The 22,290-nt window shown below is 38.8% G+C and overlaps 1 protein-coding gene across 1 annotated transcript; it reads left to right on the forward strand.

Annotated features, from left to right (window-relative positions):
• Positions 1-18,270: 18,270 nt before the first annotated feature.
• LOC149389190 (putative LRR receptor-like serine/threonine-protein kinase At4g37250) lies at positions 18,271-21,578 on the forward strand. The gene is made up of 2 exons (XM_089624443.1): positions 18,271-19,940; positions 20,802-21,578. Exons 1-2 carry the CDS (start codon positions 18,464-18,466, stop codon positions 21,401-21,403), a joined length of 2,079 nt encoding a protein of 692 aa, XP_089480569.1. The 5' UTR covers positions 18,271-18,463; the 3' UTR covers positions 21,404-21,578.
• Positions 21,579-22,290: the final 712 nt, after the last annotated feature.

Consider the following 22,290-nt stretch of genomic DNA (forward strand, 5'->3'; position numbering starts at 1 on the left):
TAAACGCCCGACGTCTCAGATTGTTCGGCTCTGATGCGCTCACAAAATTTGGTCTACCCTTGAACGGAGTTTCTCCTAAACGTCGAAGTCAAAGAGTGTTTAACTTCGTCTTCAACTTCAGACAAAAAAATAAGGGAGGTAAGCTTATGAATCGATATGTGATAAAATTAAAGTATAGTGCTTATATTTTGATCGCAATTGCTGGTAATATCAAGAATGAAGATTAAGTTATGTATGTGCTTGGTGGCTTAACCTAGCTCATGACTTTCAAGAATAGGCTTGAGCAACATCTCAACAAGAAAGCTCAATGATCCAGGTCACTTTTGCTACATACTACTGATAAATATAAGATAAAGTTCCAGTTAAAAAAAAATAGTTCTCAAGCAGAGGAAGTGGATGGATTTTTATAAGCCTCTTATTCCTTTGCGAAACGGTGCAAACATCATCATCAACATCAACAACAATAACGAGAATAAAAATGGGGCCGTGGAGGTGAATTCGTTGTCACATACTATGTCAGGTCATGATCGGCATGGTAATCAATTCCATATTATTACTATTAGTGGTGAACTTGTATGCCTAGCCATTGAGCCACATCATCAGTGAATGGGCCTATAAGCGAAGTCAACACAACTTGAGAGTGGTCAAAGCCAGTGAAAGTTAGTTTGTATATAAGGGCCTAGAGCCATTGTAATTCGACTAAGTCTCTTGTATCAAGTTGAGAATCAAAGAAAACAAACGAAAGTGCTAAGAGTGATTGTGAGCTAGAGAGAGATTGACATTCTTGCTCCAAAGATTGTTCGGAAGTCATTGTTGTAAACGAGGAAACCTCTTCGCCGGAGTTTTTGCCGATTTTGATAGTGGATTAACATATAGGGTCTCACGCCTTGACTGGGAATATGATTCGACTTTAATCTAAATCCAGAATTATCAATATGCTTTATCTTTGTATTTCTTTGTTTATGTTCTTGGTGCCATTGATGTTCATCATTATTTGCACCGGAAGTTAATTTTGTGCTTGTGTGATATTTGTGATATGTATTTTTTTCTATTCCATTTTTTTTATCGCTAACATCGGCAAAGCCACATTTCCTATTCCGTTTCTTAGCCTAGCTGAACGATGTGTTATATGTTCCTATCTTATTACAGAGATTGAATAACGCGATCCTTGAGTTTCATAATAAAGTGCTTCATTGTGAAGGCGAAGAGTATAAAACAAGTTCTTCTCGTAGAAACAAGTACTAATGACTATATCTTTCCAATTGCAAATGTTAGATCTACTACTCCTTAAGTCCTCTTCTTTTCTTCATCACCACTCTCCACTAAAGAACCGTGGACTCCATCTGTACCTGTATGCAGGCACGAAGCCAGTAATGAACCGGGGGAACTATAAACCCCTCTCAAATTTTTTTTTTTTGCACTTCTTGCCAAATGTTTTTTCTAAAAATTTACAAATCAATCCCCCCTCAATTTTATTTTTCGCATATTAGCCTCCCATAGTTAAGATTTATGGCTTCGTCCCCTTGCATGTATGTATTGCATGTATATATAAAAAACACACGCATATATGTATATAGTTCTTTATTTCGCTAAATAATATACAGAGTTTTTACTTGTAAATTAGTCATTGAAGATCATAATAAGAATATTGGATAACGTTTGCATATGTATACATGGCATGACACATGTTGAGGTGTGGAGCCTAATCAATCGGCATGACGACTGAAGATCGACGATGATTCGCGAATCGACCTGCGCTCAGGTCGATGTGGAGTTTGGAAATAAGGGTGGTTATCCCCTTTTCTCGGGGGTCGTAAGGGGCAAAGCCTCTGGGCGAAAATCACATAGTAAGTGTTATTAGTTGAGGGTATTTTGGAAATTTCAAGCCTATTTGTTAGCCCTAGCGTTTTTTTGTAAATACCCTATGCGCCGATTGTCTATGTAGAGCGCAAGAGAATTTTAAACACTTTTTCTCCCGATTTTGGGTTTAGTGAGAATCTGTAGCGGAAAAGTAGATGTTGCTTTCGCATTGAGAGTGAATTGCCATAAATCTGTGTGTGCTATTATTTTTCGCGTTTTTGTGTGATTCATTTTTTTATATTTTAGGTCGGATTTGGAGATCAAATTCTAGCAACTAGTACGTATCAGAGCAACATGTTGAGTTGCGATTCTGGAAACGATGAGAGACGAAGAAAGCGGAGCGCATAGGATTGAAAAATTTGACGGAATAGACTACGTGTTCTGGATGATGCAGATCAAGGACTACCTATACGGTAGAAAACTTCACCAACCGATGAGCACGATGCCAGAGAAAATGGAGGAAGCAGAATATGGAATCTTCTCGACAGACAGGTTCTGAGAGTCATTCGACTGACGCTGCCAAATAACATCGCTCACAACGTGGAAAATGAGAAGACCACCGCGTGGATGATGAAGGTTTTGTCCGACATATATGAGAAACCTTCGACGAACAATAAGGTATATCTCATGAAAAAGCCATTTCATTTGAAGATGGGTAAAAGAGCTGGAGTTGCGACGCACATGAATGATTTCAATACGATTGTTAACCAATTGTCATCGGTTGCAATCGAATTTGACGACGAAGTGCAAGCCCTAATTCTGCTTGCATCCCTACCGAATAACTGGGAGCCTATGATGGAGGCAGTGAACAATTCGGTTGGGAGTGCCAAGCTGAAATTCAATGACGTGAGAGACGGCATCCTTGCTGAAGAGGTACGAAGAATAGATTATGGTGAGGTCGCATCGAGCTCGGCTTTAAACGTGGAGAACATGGGCAGATCGAAACCACGACATTAACCATAATCAAAACAATGGAAGATCGAAGTCGCAGAATGGGACAAGCCAATCCAGGTTCGGATGACCCTTTGAATACTGAAGTTGTGAAAAGACGGGCTACATCAGGAAGTACTGCAAAGCGCCAGCGGAGGAGGAGAAAAGCGGTGCCCATGCTATCACTGAAGACTTAGAAGATGCGTTGCTGCTAACGGTGGACAGCTCGATCGACTATTGGGTACTCGACTCAGGAACGTCCTTCCACACCACTCCCCATAGTGACATCATGGAAACCTATGTCGTGAGACCACAAAAAGGTTACCTGGCTTATGGAGAGCCTTTAGATGTTGTTAGTGTCGGCGACGTTAGGCTGAAGATGGAAAACAGACAAGTCTGGAAGATAAAAAAAGTCATACATGCGCCGAAGTTGATGAGAAACCTAATCTCGGTGGATCAGCACGACAGTGAAGGTCACACCACGACCTTTGGGAGCAGTTCGTGAAAAGTGACGAATGGAGCTATGGTTGTACCTTGTTGTCAAAAGATAGGCCCGCTCTACATGACGTCGAGCTGCCGATACATGGTAGATGTCATCGAAAACACCAAGAAGACTGAGTTGTTGCACTACATGCTCAGACACATGAGCGAGAATGAGATGAAGATGCTGATGAAAGACGACATGATTGCGGAGCTAAAGTCCGTGGAGCACCACACGTGAGAGAGCTGTATCCTTGGACAACAGAAGCGAGTGAGTTTTTCAAGTGGGAGCAGAGAGCTAAAGAATGAGAAGCTTGAGCTCATGCACACAGACGTATATAGGCCAGCTCTCGTCGTTTCTCTTGGAGGTTCCCGCTACTATGCGACCTTCATTGATGACTCCACGAGGAAAGTATGGGTTTATTTCATGAAGAATAAATCTGATGTGTTTGTTACCTTTCCTACCTGAAAGAGTTTGGTTGTTTGTCTTATGTTCATATTGATGATTCTGTTAGAAATAAACTTGATTCGAAATCTAAGAAGTGTTATTTCATAGGCGATGGTGACACGGAGCTCGGCTACCGATTTTGAGATGCCGAAAGAAGGAAGATTGTTCGGAGCAAGAATATCATCTTCAACGAGCAGAAGATGTACAAAGACGAGCTGAAGTGGAGCTCGGAGAGCAAGACACCCGAGGGATATAAGTCGACTATCGACATGAGAGACTTCTCGACGACCGAGCTGAATGAAGATGCTTCGATGATCGAGGAGAGATCAGCCCAAGTTGAACGCGGTCGTGAGAGCGAAGATGAGGCTGATGAAGACACCAAGCTCGAGGTGAATCAGCGAACTCTAGTTACCGAGCCGCGGATATCGACCAGAGTCAGTAAACCGGTGCACATGTTCTCTTTGTCTCTCAAATACATACTCTTGACCGACATAAGAGATCCGGAGTGCTACGAAGAGGCAATACCAATCAATGCCTCAACCAAGTGGGAGCTCGCTATGAAGGACGAGATGGATTTGTTGCTAACGAACCACACTTGGGAGTTAGCCGCGCTGGCAAGAGGAAAGAAAGCCCTGCACAACAAGTGGGTATACCGGATCAAGGATAAATGTGATGGAAGCCAACAGTTCAAAGCTAGGTTGATGGTGAAAGGCTTCTTACAAAAGGAGGGAATTGATTTCACGAAAATGACGATCAGAACCATACTCGGATTGGTTGCCAAGGAGAATCTACATCTCCAACAGATGGACGTGAAGACAACTTTCCTTCATGGAGATCTCGATGAAGAGTTTTACATGAGACAGCCCGAAGGATTCGAAGTGAATGGTAAAGATGAGCTCGTGTGCAAGTTCCATAAGAGTCTCTACAGGTTGAAACAGGCCTCAAGGCAGTCGTATAAGAATTTTGACAACTTCATGAAGCGTGCTGAATTCGGCAGATGCGAGGCCGACCACTGCTTCTACTTCAAGAGACTCTTGAAGACTCCTACGTGATTCTTCTTCTCTATGTCAATGACATGCTGATCGTAGGTACCGACCTACACAAGATCGACGAACTGAAAAAGAGATTGTCCAAGGAGTTCGCGATGAAGGTTCTTGGAGCCGCTAAGCAGATCCTTGGCATGAGGATCAAGAGGACCAGAGAGGGCACCAAAGAGCTCTTGTGAGAGGAGTACATGAAGAAGATAATGAAGCGCTTCAACATGGAGGACGCAAAGTCGGTCACCACGCCGCTGGCTAGCCACTTCAAATTGTCCAAGGAGCAATCGTCGGTGACAGAGGACGAGCTGGCGTACATGGACACGATCTCTATGCTTCGACCTTCGGAAGCTTGATGCACGCAATGGTGTGTACGAGGCCAGACATTGCTCATGCAATAAGAGTTGTGAGTAGGTTTATGAGTAACCCGTAGAAAGAGCACTGAGAGGATGTGAAGTGGATCCTCTGATATTTGAGAGTCAATTCGAGCTCGGCGTTGATATTTAAGAAGTCCGAGCTAATACTTCAAGGCTACGTCGATGCTGACAATGAGAGCGACGTCGATAGTAGGAAAAGCACAACCGGATACATCTACATGTTCGGAGGGACCGCTATCTGCTAGATGTCGAGGTTGCGGAAGATTGTCGCCTTGTCAAGCTGCGAGGTGGAGTACTGGTCATATCATCGATACCACAAAGGAGATGATATGGCTGCAGACGTTTATGGGCGAGCTGGATCAAGACCATGACGAGAGTGTGTTGTACAGTGATACCCAGAGTGTCATTCAGTGACAACGAACCCGATGTATCATGTGTTGGAATTGATCTAGGGTTTAAGAAAAAGATTAAACGCTTCGGGAAGCGGCGGAATTTTAAAAAATTTCTTTTCAAGTAAAAATAGTTTTTACTAACCTAGACAAAGAAGCAAGTACATGTAATTAAAAATCAATATGAGCTAAGAGTTTACTAACCTTTCTTGAAGCTTGAACCTTGAAGAAGCTTTTGGAAAGTTTGCAACGCTCGTCTCCCCTCGCAGCACGTCTCTCTTTCTTTCCTCGGCACCTCGAGCAACCACGATAGTTTCTATCACTAAATCACTCGAAATAAAAGGAATCAGTGAGTGGGCACTTTTAAACACTACGACTTAAGAACAAGTCTTGAAGTCGCAGAGCTAAACACTAGGTCGAGTGAGGACCTAGGTGCCAAGACAAGAAAAATCGAAAATAAACTAGAGAGATAGAGGATTTTCGGCCACAATGTCTAGAGAGAGAGTCTCTCAATCTCTAACTTGTGTGGAATGAGAAAACTATGAGAATGAGGGCCCTATTTATAGGAGAAGGGTTAGCCTTAGAAATGGGAGTTTCCTCTTTTTTCGAAGCATTCATGAGCAATCCCTTATTGCCCTTTTTCTCCATATGCGCCCAACATCTCATTCCCTTAAGGGATTTGTTTCCTAATTTGTTCCTTCTCTAGGTTGGCCGATTCCCATGTGCATCCATATGCAAATTTGTTTCCTCTTTTTCTTTTGGCAAGTATCTTGATACATTTATGCACAAAATATTCTCTTTCTCTTGGGTATTTTGGGCTCCCATCTCTCATCTAGAAGAAGCTTCTAGAAGCTTCTTCATTTGTTCATGACAACATGAGAAAAGCCCATTAAGAATTTTCAATAAAATTCTTATGAAATGAAATTAATTCACAAGGCCCAATAATCAAGTCATGGCCGAGTGACATTAAGTCATCAAATGAACTTGTCAAAAAATTTATTGACATTCATTTCATCCTATGTCTCAAAAGAAAAAAATACCCTTTTGATAATTTTCGTTCTTGTTTTGACTTAGCTTCCAGTTTAACTATTCCTATCGATGTGATTCGTGACAGTGACCTCATGGACCCAAATGAACAAAGCTTGAGCTAAACACTTGGACTCAAAAGTTCACAAACCTTTTCCAAGTTTAGCTTAATGCCAACTGACTCCACTAAAGAGCTGACACTGAAAATCTCTCGGTTCAAATGAATTTATTTTCTACTCAAGAATTCGACCTAATTATGATGAGCGGATCCACTGAATATTATCTATGTTTACCCTTCATGAATGTCATCAGCTAGTCGGGATTTACTAAATTACCATTTTACCCTTCTAGCTGTTATTTCCTCAACTCCTTTGTCGCTTGTGAATAAGTTAGAAACAATGTATTGACGAGGAGCTAACAAGTCACATTGTTTCATCCAAAAGAGTCAGGACTCAATTTGGACACTGGCCAGTTCATTTATTCACACTCCAAGGAACAAAGCATGAGGTGACATACATTGCATTTCAGCAATCTTGTACATGAATTCCATATCTATGAGAACTTCACAAAGTTACTCATGACATACTCACAACTTAATACTTCACCAATAGGCCCTGTTCGGAATCACATAGTGAGTCCGAACTCTGACTTTCTCAAATGAGAATACTAAGGTGTGAAATGGCATGTCTCATTTCAGGATTAAGGTAAGCATGATGCAATTCATACATTGTGACTTCGAGACATAAGAGGTTAAATGGTTTGTTCTTATCTTGTCTCTAGAAGTGCACTGGTCAATTCAGTACCTTCGGAAGATACCTAGAAGAACTATAGAATCCCCAACTCTCAATGCCTCATAACCAGACATCATATATTCTTCTAACAATCATACTGAGGTCAATAGTCCTTTGACCCTAAGATTGCGAATATAGCGTTTTAAGCAAACTACGAAGAGTTTGTTCATGCAAATCTACATTTGTCTCTTCGTAAGTTGTTAAGTTTGTTTATGGACTAAAAGACTAAGGTTTTATCATAAAGCTCCAAACAAAGAAAGAATGAATGAACGTTTCAACTTTATTAATGAATGAATAAGAAATTACAAGCAAGAGTCTTCATGAGACTTTATTACATCAAATGTACAAAATAAAGACTACAACTCTTCTTGTGGGCACCATTGACAACATCATGCTCAGACGAAGCATATACAACTGTGATATAACTTCATCAGAGACTGTTGAAAGATGTAGTGCTAGTGCTCGAGAAGATCGTAGGAAGTCAGAATCTAGCTGACATGTTGACGATGTTATTTCCATATGATAAACTGAAGTTGTGTTCAACCTCAGTTGGACTCCTTGATTGAGGATTAGAATCGCCGTTGCAGATGGAGACATGTGATGAGATTATTCTCAAAGCGAAATATTGTTGAAATGTGGAGCCTAATCGATTGGCTTGACGACTGAACACTTTCAACGATAATTCGCGGATCGATTAAAGAGCTTTGGAAAAGGGATGGTAAGCCCTTTTTCCCGACGTTCGTAGGGGACAAAGCCCCATGGGCGAAAATCATATTGTAAGAGTTATTAGTTGATGGTATTTTGGAAATTTTAGGCTTGTCTGTAAGTCCTAACGTTTCCTTTATAAATACTTTATGCATTGATTGCATGTGTAACAAGCAAGAGAGTTTTAAACACATTTTCTCTCAATTTTGAGTTTAATGAGAATCTGTAACGGTAAAGTGGATGTAGTTTTTGCTTTGAAAGTGAATCGCTATATAAATCTATGTGCGCTATTGTTTTTCGCGTTTTTTTGTGATTCATTTTTTTCTATTATTTTAGGTGGGATTTAGGATCAAATCGTAACATGTCATAAAATGAATAGATTGATTAGGCACAACGATATCAAAAAAGCTAAGGTATAACATATAATATTCTTCGTGGGAATTTCCCAATCTTATCTCCGGAAGAACTGTTAAGGAATAAGATGGATACAATATACACTACTTGCGTTGCGGTCCCATCCCCACAGGGCTTTACTTAAATGTCTCTCTCTAACTATATATATATGGGTCAATCGGCTATATAGTCAAATAAAACTTAAGCTTTTGCAAAATAGCCATAGTTTGTCAACTATAAGCAAACTAGCCAAAGTAAGATTAATCTAGGTTGGATTAAATTTAATCCCAACGAATAAAGACAGAATGTAAGCTTTATGAAGACTGGACTAAAATTAATTTAGGCATGATTAAAAGTCGTAGTACTCTCAATTGGCTATTTCGCTATACCTAATGAAACTATGGCTATTTTATAAAAGTTATAGTTTGAATTGTCTATTTTATACCATTTTTCCTATATATATGTGTGTGTGTATGTATATCATATATATATATATGTATAGTTTGCTCAACCAAATGTCATAATTCCATGCAGAATTAGTCCTCATTTGTCAGATAAGAACATGAATGAAAACTATCCATCATTTGTATTTTATAATGCAGTCAAGCTAATATGCTGTCAGATCATGTTTCAACTCGAGCTGAATTCTAGATTTCGACCTGTATATCTTTTTCTATCAGATGAAATATGATCGAGCCGGATTTTGTCAAAATTGTGTATTTTAGAGTTGGCCGAAGGCATTGTTCGGTGAAAACCCAAATTACACAAATTTTCAATAAAGTATAGAATAAAATGGAATACTAACATTTAGGTTACTTCGGTTTCACTCAATGATGTTGTAAAGAGTTTGATATGTTAGAAAAGCAGTATTTTGATAAAAATGACCAGAAAAACAACTAAAAAATGTTGTAATTCGACAAGAAGCCGGAAACTATCAAAATGACAAAATAAAAACAATGATAAGCTGCACAATATATATATATATATATATATATATATATATATATATATATATATATATCGTCGAAAGGATTGCGTAAAACATATTTTTTTTTATACCGCAATATATTTTCTCTCTGCATTTTTCATTGGCCATCAATTTTTTGTTGACATAATATATGAAGATGTTTATTTATCTAAGATTTACGTATGTAAATACATGAAAATGAATATTTACCTAAGATTTTTCAAATGTTTAAATTAGCTATTTTCCTAATGAAACCCTATTCTTTTTTCCATCTTTTCGTCCCAAATTAGTTATCTACTTGTTTGCATTTTCATCAGACTTATCATATTCCTGCCTTTAACACAACTAACCACTGAGAAAAAGAAAAAGAAAAAAAAAAAAAGAGTGAAATTGATAGTGTGATCACATGAGAATTCTCAAATAAGCTAAATGTTGTCTAATGAATTCTAATAAATTAATATACACTACTTGCGTTATGGTCACTGTCGGAGCCATCTAGGATCAGGGAGGGGCATATGCTCGACTAAATTTTTATGCTATTTTCTTTTATTTATTTATTAATGTATACATTTTAGCATAAAATTATATGTTTTTCTTTCATATATTGCTTGTTTTTCAAATGTGTCCCCACTTATTTGCCATTCTTTGCCACTGGTTACGGTGACAATATTTTCAAAAGCATGAATTCTGTTACATTGTCAATCCTTATAAGCTCATACAAAAAATGAAACTAAGATATATTTCATTATAAATAAAATAGAAGGCGATCAAGTTAAGATGAAATATAACATAATATTTTATACACACAGATGGATATAGGCGTCTGTACCAAAGCTTTTGTGATCCTTAACTTAATAATTATTTGATCTCATGCCCTAAGTACTACCACTTTTCATAATTTGGACCAAAATATGGAAATCTATGTTTTGGACAAAAATAGTAGTTGGTCAGCTTAGGAAGTACAATTTTGCCCTTTTGTAAACATACCCACACCACACACACACGTGAAAACTAATAAATTAATAATAATAAAAAAACAAATTCTCCCCAGTCTCTCTCTACATTCCCGCTCTCTCTCTCTCTCTCCTAACTTTCTGGCGAAATCGACGCTATAACCACCGCCCGAGTTTCTGCAAGTCCGGCCAAAACCCGCTCCGTCGCGAGCCGTCCTCTGCCTCCGACGCACGACTCTGAGCTCAGCCCAGTCCGAGCCAATATTCGCGTGAACTCCGACCGGAAAAAGGAGAATCGCGAGCTCCGAGCCTCTCTTTTCTTCGCCGCGTGACTCGGCTGAGACAAAGGAGACTCGAGCTCTACCAACTCCAGACCAAGAAAAAGCCATCAGAGAAGCTTTTGACGAAGCTCCGACGAGCCTGAGAACATCCGCCGAGCCAGAGGAGACCGCCGAACCGAGAGATCGACCGAGAAAGAATTGGAGGAACTCTGAAATGGTTTTTTTTTGTATTGTCAGAGCTGACATACAAGTCTACAATTTCATTTATTGTAGACATACAAGTCTACAACTTCATTTATTGTAGACTTATGTCTACAATAAATGAAGTTGTAGACTTGTATGTCTACAATTTCAGACGTTGTAAACTTGTATGTCAGCTCCGACAATACAAAAAAAACCATTTTTTACCCAAACACACGAACGAACCCATAAATATAAAACCCAGAATCACGAATGAAACCCAGAAATAAACACGAACGAAACACGAAACCCGTACGTCAACAACGAAACTCATACCAAAAAACAAACACAAACGAAATCCACCCAGAAATTTCCAGAGTTAGAAATGCGCACTATAATATACACACACACACTAAGTGTTAGAAATGCGCTCTCGCGCGTGGAGAAAAAGTGAAAAAAAAAAAAAAAAAAAAAGTTAGAAAACAAGGAAGAAAAAAAAAAACTAAAATCAGCGTGGATGAAAGTTGGAAATGGGTTGGCTCTTATTTTCTTTTACTTACTTGATTGTGACAATATTAGCTATACTAAAAAAAAAAAATATTCTTTCTCGTACAACCATGTCCCAAGCGAGAGCCAAATATTTTCACTAACTCTTTGTTGCGTTCCTAGCTTACATTTGAGCCATAAATCAGACATAATAAAGTCACGGACTCATAACTAGTTGATTTAACATTTTTTTTTTCTGACGCGATTTTTGTATGCTTTATATGAATAGAGAGATTATGGTACTACCAAAGTATCATATATGAAATGAAAAGGCTAGAAAATGTTTCGAGATTATATAAAATGTATGCATGACCCACAAAACTAGACCTATCCCGTCGGCAAGGAATATCAGGTTATCAAACAATATATAAAGTAAGCAGTATAATAAGTGGGTCAATCAAAAGCATAATAATAAATGGATTAGCTTCAGCAAAACCTTCACAGTATTATTAACGTACTTTAAGATATAGTCACAATATTATTTACTAGTGTACGTGTATGTTTTTGTTTTTATTAACGTACGTAATTAATTAATTTATTGGTCACATGATCACTAACGTATGTAACAGTAATGAACATGTGACCTCAGTTATTCGAATAAATATATGGATACACATATACGTACTATACACATAGTTTTCTTGTAAAATATTTAGGTAGTGCTATGTTAGTTATGTTATGTGAACAAGGAATTATATAGAATGATAGATGTATAAGTACTAATTATATTCGCGAATTACGTATGATCAATATCTCTTATTGATCATAGGCAAACGCGTAACATATATATATATATATATATATATATATATATATATATATATATAGTTTCCGAAATTTGTAGTCTACAAGCCTTATAATAATTAACAAGATCACAAAAGATGAATTATTACTCAGTTATATATATATCACTACAAGCCTTATAATAATTAATTAACAAGATCACAAAAAAGATGAATTATTACTCAGTTATATATATATCACTACAAGCCTTATAATAATTAATTAACAAGATCACAAAAAAGATGAATTATATATATATAACCGAGTAATAATTCATATTTTGTGATCTTGTTAATTATTATAAGGCTTGTATACAAATTTCGGAAACAAAATACTGCGCGCTCAGATGAGTTAAATTTGTGCTCTGTAGATATAACGGCAATAATTTATTTTCCGCCTTCCAATCTGTATCTTATATCTGTTATTTTCCCTGCCAGTTCAATATATATATATATATATATATATATATATATATATATATATATATATATCAGTTAAAACTTAAAGTGAATAGTGTGTCTGCGTGTGTGTGTGAGAGTGAGAGTGAGAGAGAGAGAGAGATTCTAATCTACTACATGTTATGCATGGATGATCGGTTTTGAATATCTTAATCCACGAATAATAATAATAATAATAATAATAATAATAATAATAATAATAATAATAATAATAATAATAATAATAATAGTAATATGTTTCCAACAAAATCATTAAATAAAGAGCAGGTAAGTCGATAGATGTTGGCGATTATTGACTACGACATGCATGGGTCTGTTAAAAAAAAGGTCATATGATTATGGACCCAAAAAAATATTTAAATAATTTGTCAAGACTATTCCCTATTATATTGTAGGAACAAAAAAATAAAGGTATGTATATTTGTAGGGCACAACATTTAATAAAGTGGGAAAAATAAAAACACGCATTAGTAATACACTGTCGACATGCATATGCATTGTCGTATAATTGAGGTAAGAAAATTGTCACGTTCTCGATATATTTTAAATATATAGTTAAAATATCGTCATTACAGTAAGGAATTCAGTCTTTTACTTCATTTTACCCTTAGTAATTGAATTTTTTTTTTTTTTTTTTTCTGTTTTGTTGTGTAATTTGCTATCAAAATGATAGTGTTGATATTTTCCCATATTTTTATTAACGAGCATCGAGAGAAGAAAAAAAAAGAGAAAATATGAAGAGAGAATTTTCGAGTGATCATGAGATCTATTAAAAGTGTGGATCTGACTCACACCTGCTCAAAATTGACTTAAGAGTGAAGAGATATATGCCACACACTTATAAGGAGCACATTATTCATATACTCAATCGATGTGAGTGAGAATCAAGGGGATCTCATACTGAGAGAGCCTAAGTTGCAATCGAAGAAGGTAGATTTAAGTTGGGTAGCTAGCAAGAGAGTCGTTGAGTGTAAAATATTATTGTACCACGTTATCGGAATAAATTATTTTCCACCGGACAAATGTCCCCCAGACGTAGACACAACTTACGAATTGGTCACTAATTCGTGTGTTCATATATTATTCCGCACTTCTTCCGTTTTTGTTGATATCTCGTAATATTTAGTGAATGTTGTAATAATTGTTGCAAGATTATGGGTTTGTTCAACGCAGCATTCAAACTAACCATTTAATTCAAATTGTCTTCATTTAAAATGAAACTAAACTAGCCATTCAAATTGGCATTTTAAATGAATGTTCGAGAATTTCATGAAAAAGCAATTTAAACGGAAAAAAGATAAATGTCGTATTGATGATATTTGATTAAACTAGAAATCCTAACTTTTTTACTTGTTGATAAAAGAAGATGATTTTTTTTTATTTATTTAACTACTACGATTAATAATAAACTTATTATAATTTATAGTTCATTTACATATAATTAAAATTGAATATTTACATATAATTCATTTATGTTCATACAAACAAATATATAATAAACTAATATATTTACATTATAAATGAGTTTACTTCACCTATCTACTACAATTAAAATAAGGGTGCATTAGGTAAATAGCCACATTTACAGTTTGACATTGCTAAATAGCAAAATTTCGTAAATCTTAGGTAAATAATCACTTCCATATATTTACAGACATAAATTTTAGGTAAATAGTCACTTCGGCCACTTCATCTTCATGACTATTTACCTAATATTTACAAAACGTTGACTATATAGCAATCTCAAACATTTTAATTGGTTGCTTACCTAGCTTTTTGTTAAAATAATGGTCAAAATCCCATTTAAAATCATTTTTAGTGACTTGAATGAATTTTAATTATTTTTTTGCTTAAAATACATAAAAATCATTTAACTAATTTATTTTAATGACAATAGCTCATTAATGTCGTGCGGCATCCTGGAAAATGGATGGAAATGGACATTCCATTTTCAATAAAGTGTCTTCCATTAGTTAACAGAAGTAGAATTTCTATTAGACTTAATGAAAATTAGCATTTTCGTTCACTTCCATTAAGTAATAAAAAATCAAATTTAAATAGTAAATGAAATGGACTAAACTGTTAAATTTTTTAAAAAAAAGTACTAATATGTAAAATGAATCTCATCTTTATTAATTACTGTTTTATAAAAAAAAAAAGTTAAAAACATTATAACAAGATTATGAGTAAAACATTACAATAAGACTACATTTCATTAATAGTCATGTTTTGAAAGTTTATATCAAAATTATCAACTATTTTTTTTAATAATAACTATATACCAATTTGTAAACAATATTGTAGAGATATATTTGTAGAGAATATTATAGAGTAATGTTGCATAATTGAAATGTGAGTTGTGAGATGAGTTGTGAAAATGAATTAAAATGAGGAATGGGCTTAAAGTGTAAATAAAAAAAATTATTAGCCAATGTTCAAAATTTTGTAACGGCCTAATGGAAGCAAATGCCCTGCCATTGTCACCTTCCGTCACTGCCTCTTCTGCAAATGTGTCGGAAATTTTTTTTTCGCTTAAGGTATAGGAAAATTATTCCTTATATGAGGTAAGTGACACTATTCGAAAGACATTCTTCCCGATATGTGCCGTGCCGTATCGATTGCGGTTTAGTCGTGCCAAACACCCTTTCTATGTTTGATTGTAATGTAGCAAGTACAGTATGAAAGAAAGTTGCTTCTCATAATTAGCGTGACATGTATATACGCAATAGTGAAAATCAATTTTCACAAAGCGGAATCTACAGCAGAAAGTTGAGTGGTAAAAAAGAGCACAAGAAAAGAGACAGAAACAAAAGTTCGTGATCAAAACAAAACTCGCAAATCGTAATGGCCTTTCTTTGTTGTGCTCTCCAACTCACTTGGATGTGTCTTCTAGCTCCCACAACAACACACTCAAATATTCCCTTTCTTATTTTTTTTTTTTATCTTTGATTCTTTCTTCTGATTTTTACCTCTATCTAAACCTCTGGGAAATAACCCACAAAAAGTTACAGTGAGCCAGGTATCTTTCTGTCTCTGGCATACTATTTATTCCCATTTCCCATACTCGGTAATATTTATCTCCAAGTTCTACTCCAAAGAAAGTCCAATATAGCAAATACAATATAACTCTGTCCTACTTTTACTTTTCACACTCTCTCTTTCTCGGTTCACACTTCACGCTATCCATTCTGCTTTTTGCAGCTCTATACCCAAAAGGTTTACTTAATTAAATCAGTCTTATTCATTCCTTTTTTGTTTTCCCTTGATCTGTTGACTATTGGTCAATGATCATTATTAACCCTATCACCTGTCATTTTCCAGATTACTAATATACAATTACAGTATTACACATACAAATAAAATACAATGTCATTATGTCAACTGTATTAAAAACTAGTATAACTAATTCCAGTAATAAAAAAGTTTTACTCTTTACCCTTTTCCACCATATCAAAGTTTTTTTTTAAATTTTATTTTTGTTTTTTTAAACTAAACCAACTTTTCATTCTAACTGGCACGAAGCCAAACCCCTCAATGTCCCATACAAGGGTCGGGACTTCCCCAAAATCACAGAAACCCGAAACTCCAGAGACTAAGGCCCAGTGACATATCGTATGAGCCGTAATGTTGGGTTTCCTGTTAATCCAACTAAAAGAAATACAATCGAAAGGGCAAACTAAACAAAGAACGTTTGAAAATAACGAAAAAAGTTTCTAACGAAGAATGCTCTATTTTTTTTTTAACAAACTATGCATCACATTCCAATTACCCCCAACAATGGACACACTATTAATATTCTTGAATTTAGCGAAAAGAACCACAAGATGAACACCTTGAAGCTCATCCTCTGACGCCTACGAGCCTTGATTGTCCCCCTCCAGATCCATTGAATAGTGCTATCCACCCAGGCCACCACGCCCACAGCAGCTTCGCCGTTCTTGAACGCTGCTCAACTGAGATACGAACCTGCCCAGTCTGAATAACGTGAGGCGCAGCTCTCCCACAATGAGGAACAATCTCCGAACTAACCAGGTTGGCTGCTAACCTCCGGCGAGTGTTGCTCTGCTATGCAAACACAGTCTTGATTCGCAAAAGAACATGAGCGCAGTCAACTACCCCAGGCTTGAAGATTTTAGCATTCCGCCACGCCCAAACTTCCTCCATAACTGCGAAAGCCCGGATATCGAAATCATCGATATCTCACCCCTGTGTGTTCCAACACTCGTTTATTTCCAGAATAAGGCAGTTCGTCTCTAAGCCATTTTCCAGATGGGGCCCATCCTAGCTAGTTTTGAAAACTTCTGAGAACCACAAGCACCTCGACGCTGGACACCGAAAAAAAGGTGAACCACACTTTCAAGCTCTGCATTGCACATCCTTGCACATCTCGTTCTCCACCAGATCGCGTCTCGCCAAAACTACTCCCATCGGTAAACCATTACAAGCTACACGCCAAAGAAAAGGCTTGCTTCTTTCATGGATCTTGAGCGACCACAACACGTTCCACCACCTGACTTGCAGGTCGAAGATACCGTGCGAGAGACATCTAGCTGCAGACTTTACAGTGAATATACCATGAGTATTAGACTTCCAAATCAGCATGTCTATCCCATTACCCACCATGATTTTTTTTATCTAAGGACGTCCTCCACATCCTCCTCGAAACACCACATTCGCACCAAATCTTCATTCCATCAACCACCTCCCAAGAGCATAAGCTCGCTAACAAGAGTAGGTCCTCCCATTGCACCTATCTTCTGCCAGACACATCGATCTTCGTAACACCAAAATCAGCAAAATTTCTCACTCAATTTCCACTTTCAATCAAGTAACAAGCCGATTCTTTGATGAAATTTATCGTTCCCATGATATCTTTCCAAACACTAAAGGCACTCTTCTTGATCGAAGCAACCAAAAAACCGGAGTCCTCGCAATATTTTGTCTCAAGAGATCGATCCGCATAGCGTTTGGATCGGTGCCTATCTTTCAACCTAACTTAGCTAAGAGAGCCAAGTTCGTGTCCTAGAATTTCCGGAAGTCTAGCCCACCACAACTCTTGGGTTGACACAATCTATCCCACCTTTGGAGAGCCAAATAATTGACTCTGCCGTATTTTCCACTCCACCAAAACTTCTGAGCCATTTTGTCGAGGCCACAACAAAATGAAATAGGAAGTTTGAAAGTTTCCATAGAGTAAGTAGGGATGTTTTGGATGACGGACTTAACCATCGTGGTATGACCGGCCTTAGACATGGACTTTGCCATCCACCCCTCGAGTCTCCCATGAACTTTCTTTCTCAAGAATTCAAAGGCGGAGTTCCGATTTGTCTCCGAGTACAAAGGATTTCCAAGATAAACCAAATCATCTTTGCACTCTTCCATCCCAAGGCACTCCTTCAAGGAGCATTTCAGCTCCTCCGAATAATTTTTCGAGAATAAAATGTCGGATTTGAGATGATTAACTTCTTGCCCGGACCAAGCTTGGTATTCTTCCGAAACACTCACATGGCAAAAAAAAAAAAGTATTATCGGCGAACATCCACCATACCAAAGATTCTATCTTTAAGATAGTGCAAAAGTTGTATTTTCTTTTTGGAACCAAAAACTAAAGTCATAATCATAATGCATTCTTTATCTTCCTACTCCAACAAGTACAACACCTCTCTCTCTCTCTCTCTTTCTCTCTCTCTCTGTGTGTACCAAACCAAGTGATTCTCAATTGATTTGGTAACCAAAAGCAACAAATCCACATTCCACATTTGGTTACCCTCTCTCGTCTCTCACACTCAACAAAAAGTCTTACTCTCAGTCACTGAGTAAGTAAACACAGAGCTACTCTGCAAAAAAGAAAGGAAAACAATGACTATTCTCACTCTTCCAACGCTACTTTCTCTCCTCCTTCTCCTCTCACACCATTCCGTCGCCCTAAGCTCCGACGGAATCGCTCTTCTCTCATTCAAATACTCCGTCCTCGGCGACCCACTCGCAGCGCTCGGCGCGTGGAACTACGACGACATAACCCCCTGCGCGTGGCGCGGCGTTACCTGCTCCGCCGGTGACCTCCGCGTCGTGGCTCTCTCTCTCCCCTCAGCCTCTCTCCTCGGCTCCCTCTCGCCGGAGCTCGCCTCCATCGACTCTCTCCGCCGCCTCGACCTCTCCGGTAACCTCCTCAACGGTTCTCTCCCCGCCGCCCTCTTCAACGCAACCAACCTCCAGTTCCTCTCCCTCGCCGGAAACTACCTCTCCGGCCAGATTCCCGACGACCTCTCGCGCCTGACCTCCCTCACGAACCTCAACCTCGCCGACAACGCCTTCTCCGGAAAAGTCCCCGGCCATCTCGGTTCTCTGCCGAACTTAACCGCGGTGTCTCTCAAGAGCAACTTTCTCGTCGGTGAAGTACCTTCCGGCTTAAGCAACCTCGAGTTTCTGGATCTGTCTTCGAACTTGCTCAACGCATCTTTACCAGCGGATTTTGGCGGGAAGAGAATGAGATACCTCAACCTCTCGTACAACAAAATCCCCGGCGCAATTCCGGTCCAATTCGCCGAGCTTATCCCGAACAACGCCACGGTCGATCTCTCCTTCAACGCCCTCGCCGGAGCGATTCCAGAGTCTACCTCCCTGCTCGGCCAAAGAAAAGAGCTCTTCACTGGAAACTCCGACCTCTGCGGAAAACCGTTAGAAAATCTCTGCACTGTCCCGTCGGCTCTCTCAACTCCGCCTAACGTCACTTCTCCGGCGATCGCGGCCATACCACAAAAAATCGACTCCGTCAACGAGGCGACTGCGGAGCCACGTGGCGGGATGAGACCAGGAACGATCGTGGGGATCGCGGCGGCGGATTTGGCAGGGATAGCCGCTCTCGCGGCGGTGATCCTCTACGTGTATCGATTCCGGAAGCGAACGGCGGAAAAGAAGAAGGATGAAAACAGAGAGAGCTCGGAAGACGAGGAAGGGAGCGAGGAGAGTCCGAAGCCTTGGCCGTGCGGCGGCCGCGGCGGTAGGCCGTCGGAGAAGGGGACGGTGGTGACGGTGGACGGAGAGAGGCCGGTGCTGGAGCTGGAAAGGCTTCTGAAAGCGTCGGCGTACGTGGTCGGGGCGAGCAGCGAGAGCATCGTGTACAAGGCGGTCATGGAGGACGGTTCTGCGGTGGCGGTGCGGCGGATCGGAAAGGGCTTCGACGAGAAGATGAAGGATTTCGAGAGCAACGTTAGGCTCGTCGCAAGGCTCAGGCACCAGAATCTCGTTAGGCTCCGGGGCTTCTATTGGGGACACGACGAGAAGCTTGTCGTCTACGATTTCGTCTCCAATGGCTCCCTCGCCACCACCGGAAGCAGTACGTCTCTCTCTCTCTCTCTCTGTTTGAGGTGCATGTTAGTGGGGCCAGTCGGGCTCTGCTATAATGCGCCGTTTTACGTGGACTGCTATTATTTTATTGCTAGCAAAAAAAATAAGGGTCATCAGATCATCCATTGCTTATTTATTAGTTTAAGATATTTAGGTGTCAGGAAAGTAACTCCAAAACGACAACACTTTTTTCTTTTTAGTTTTAACTTTAATTACACTAAGATAATCTAATTGTTAGTCTCTGCTGTTAATCATAAATTACTAATACACATGTTCTGCGTTTTATTCATTACACCACGCGACGCAGAATCACATATATTTTTTGCTGGAAAAACAGAATCACATATATGATTAAATATACACACTTTTGTTTTTGTGACCAGAAAGTTTAAATATACACACACACTAGCAGTTACATGCTACATTTTTGTTTGGTTTTAAAGTTTAGTCTCAGTAGAGTAGAGTACCTGGACATCAAGTTGGTATTGAGTAGGAATTCATTTGGATAAATATAAATCAATAATTAATGACGATATCTAAATGATGTATATAGCTGATTTTTTCTATTTGTAAGTAAAAAAAAATTCCAAGTTTATGTGATTTTTTTAAAAAGTAATTTAATAAGGTATTCAATATTTCTATTTAATTTTTATTTTCTATAAATTTGAATATTGGTAAACATTAAATTTAGACATTATTTTATAAAACATCCATCGTCGGCGCACTCGTCATCGTCGATATTTTAATAATTTGATCCGTAAAATCGATATCAATACATAGTTCTCGCCGTAAGATTAAAGATTAATAATGTCAATCGGATTCCTTCAATCCATAAAAAAAAAAAAAACAGGAAGAGCAGGATCATCGTCGCCGCTACACCAACCCCTAGAAATCCGGGTGAAGATCGCGAGAGGGATCGCGAAAGGACTGGCTTACGTACACGACAAGAAACACGTCCACGGCAACATCAAGCCCAGCAACGTCCTCTTGACCCCCGAAATGGAGCCCGTCATCAGCGACCTCGGCCTCGACCGCCTCGTCACCGTGGGCCTGGGCCCACACAGGCCCAACGGCTCGGCCCGCCACTTCGGGAGCGCGAGGTCCGACCCCGACTCCTGCTGCGCCTCTTCGCCCTATCGGGCCCCGGAGTCGCTGCTTCAGGGCCCGAACAGCAAGCCCAGCCCCAAGTGGGACGTATTCTCTTTCGGGGTCATCTTGCTCGAGCTTCTTACCGGTAGGGTTTTCTCGGACCACCGCGCCGAGAAAGGAGACGAGGACAAGGGACGGGTTCTGCGGTTGGTCGATGCGGCTATTAGGGCCGAGGCTGAGAGGAACGACGAGGTCGTGGTTGCGATATTGAAGCTCGGGTTTAGTTGCGCTTCCTTTGCCCCGCAGAAGAGACCCACCATGAAAGAAGCTTTACAAGTCCTGGAAAAATTCCCTCTTCAATAGGATATATGTTTTTTTTTTTTTTGCTGGCTTGAGATGTTGCCTGGAAAGGGTAAGAGTATGTTAATATTGTAGGTATGTATGTTATGACTGATTTACTAAATATCAATTATTCTTATATGTATAATTAAGATTTGTGCTCATTTGACTGTTACTTTGTTCCGTTGCTAGTAGAAAATGCTGTTTTTGTTTTTGTTTTTGTTTTTTTTGAAGCAATAAATTATAATTGAATCAGAATAGTGTTTGTTGCTTCACTTCACATATGTTAGAAAGCAATATGTTGATAGTCCACCTACAATTATGTTTACAACTTTCGACGAACCTATGATGTCCAATTTCGACCGGTATCAAACCCCACAAAAATTTTATTTTGGAGGGAAAGGTTAAAGCTAGTTCTGGTTGCGTAGTTGGTACAAGGTTTGAGTTATCGGTGGAATCATTGAGTTTTCGCAAGGTAAACCGCTTATCGTCATATCCCGGCAGTGAAACGTATAAAATCGTAAAATATTAAAAAAAAATTGGGATTTATCGCGTCTGTACGAGTAAAGAATCCTGCAATGCAAAATATTGGCCCGACCTAGTTAAAATTTTCATGAAAACTAGGGTTTACCGCGATAAAACCAGGATTTAATGTAATTCTAAATAAAAATATAAATAAAAAGTCGTGTTTTGTTGCGAGTTTGTTGTCGAGAGTTAGGCTCAGTTTAGGTGGGCAGCACAGGGCTCAGGGCAGCGGGTTCGGGACGGCGAGGACGCTGTCCGAGGAATGGCGGAGCTGCTGCCCGAGCGTCGACGAGACGAGGCCGGACCAAGCCGAGAGTAGGCCGGGAAAGAAATTCCTTTCGGCTTTGGCTCGGAGGCTCGCGAAATATTTGTTTAGCGTGTAGCGA

The sequence above is a fragment of the Urtica dioica genome, chromosome 8 (assembly GCF_054948205.1).
Source record: "Urtica dioica subsp. dioica isolate 48M chromosome 8, U.dioica_male_clone48M_v1_H2, whole genome shotgun sequence".
Lineage (NCBI taxonomy): Eukaryota > Viridiplantae > Streptophyta > Magnoliopsida > Rosales > Urticaceae > Urtica > Urtica dioica.

What these genes read in the sequence shown, in the direction of transcription:
- LOC149389190 (XM_089624443.1), top strand. Translation starts at nt 18,464, where the DNA reads ATGACTATTCTCACTCTTCCAACGCTACTTTCTCTCCTCCTTCTCCTC. An exon ending in CCTCGCCACCACCGGAAGCA is followed by an intron (nt 19,941 to 20,801) that starts GTACGTCTCTCT and finishes AAAAAAAAACAG; the next exon opens with GAAGAGCAGGATCATCGTCG.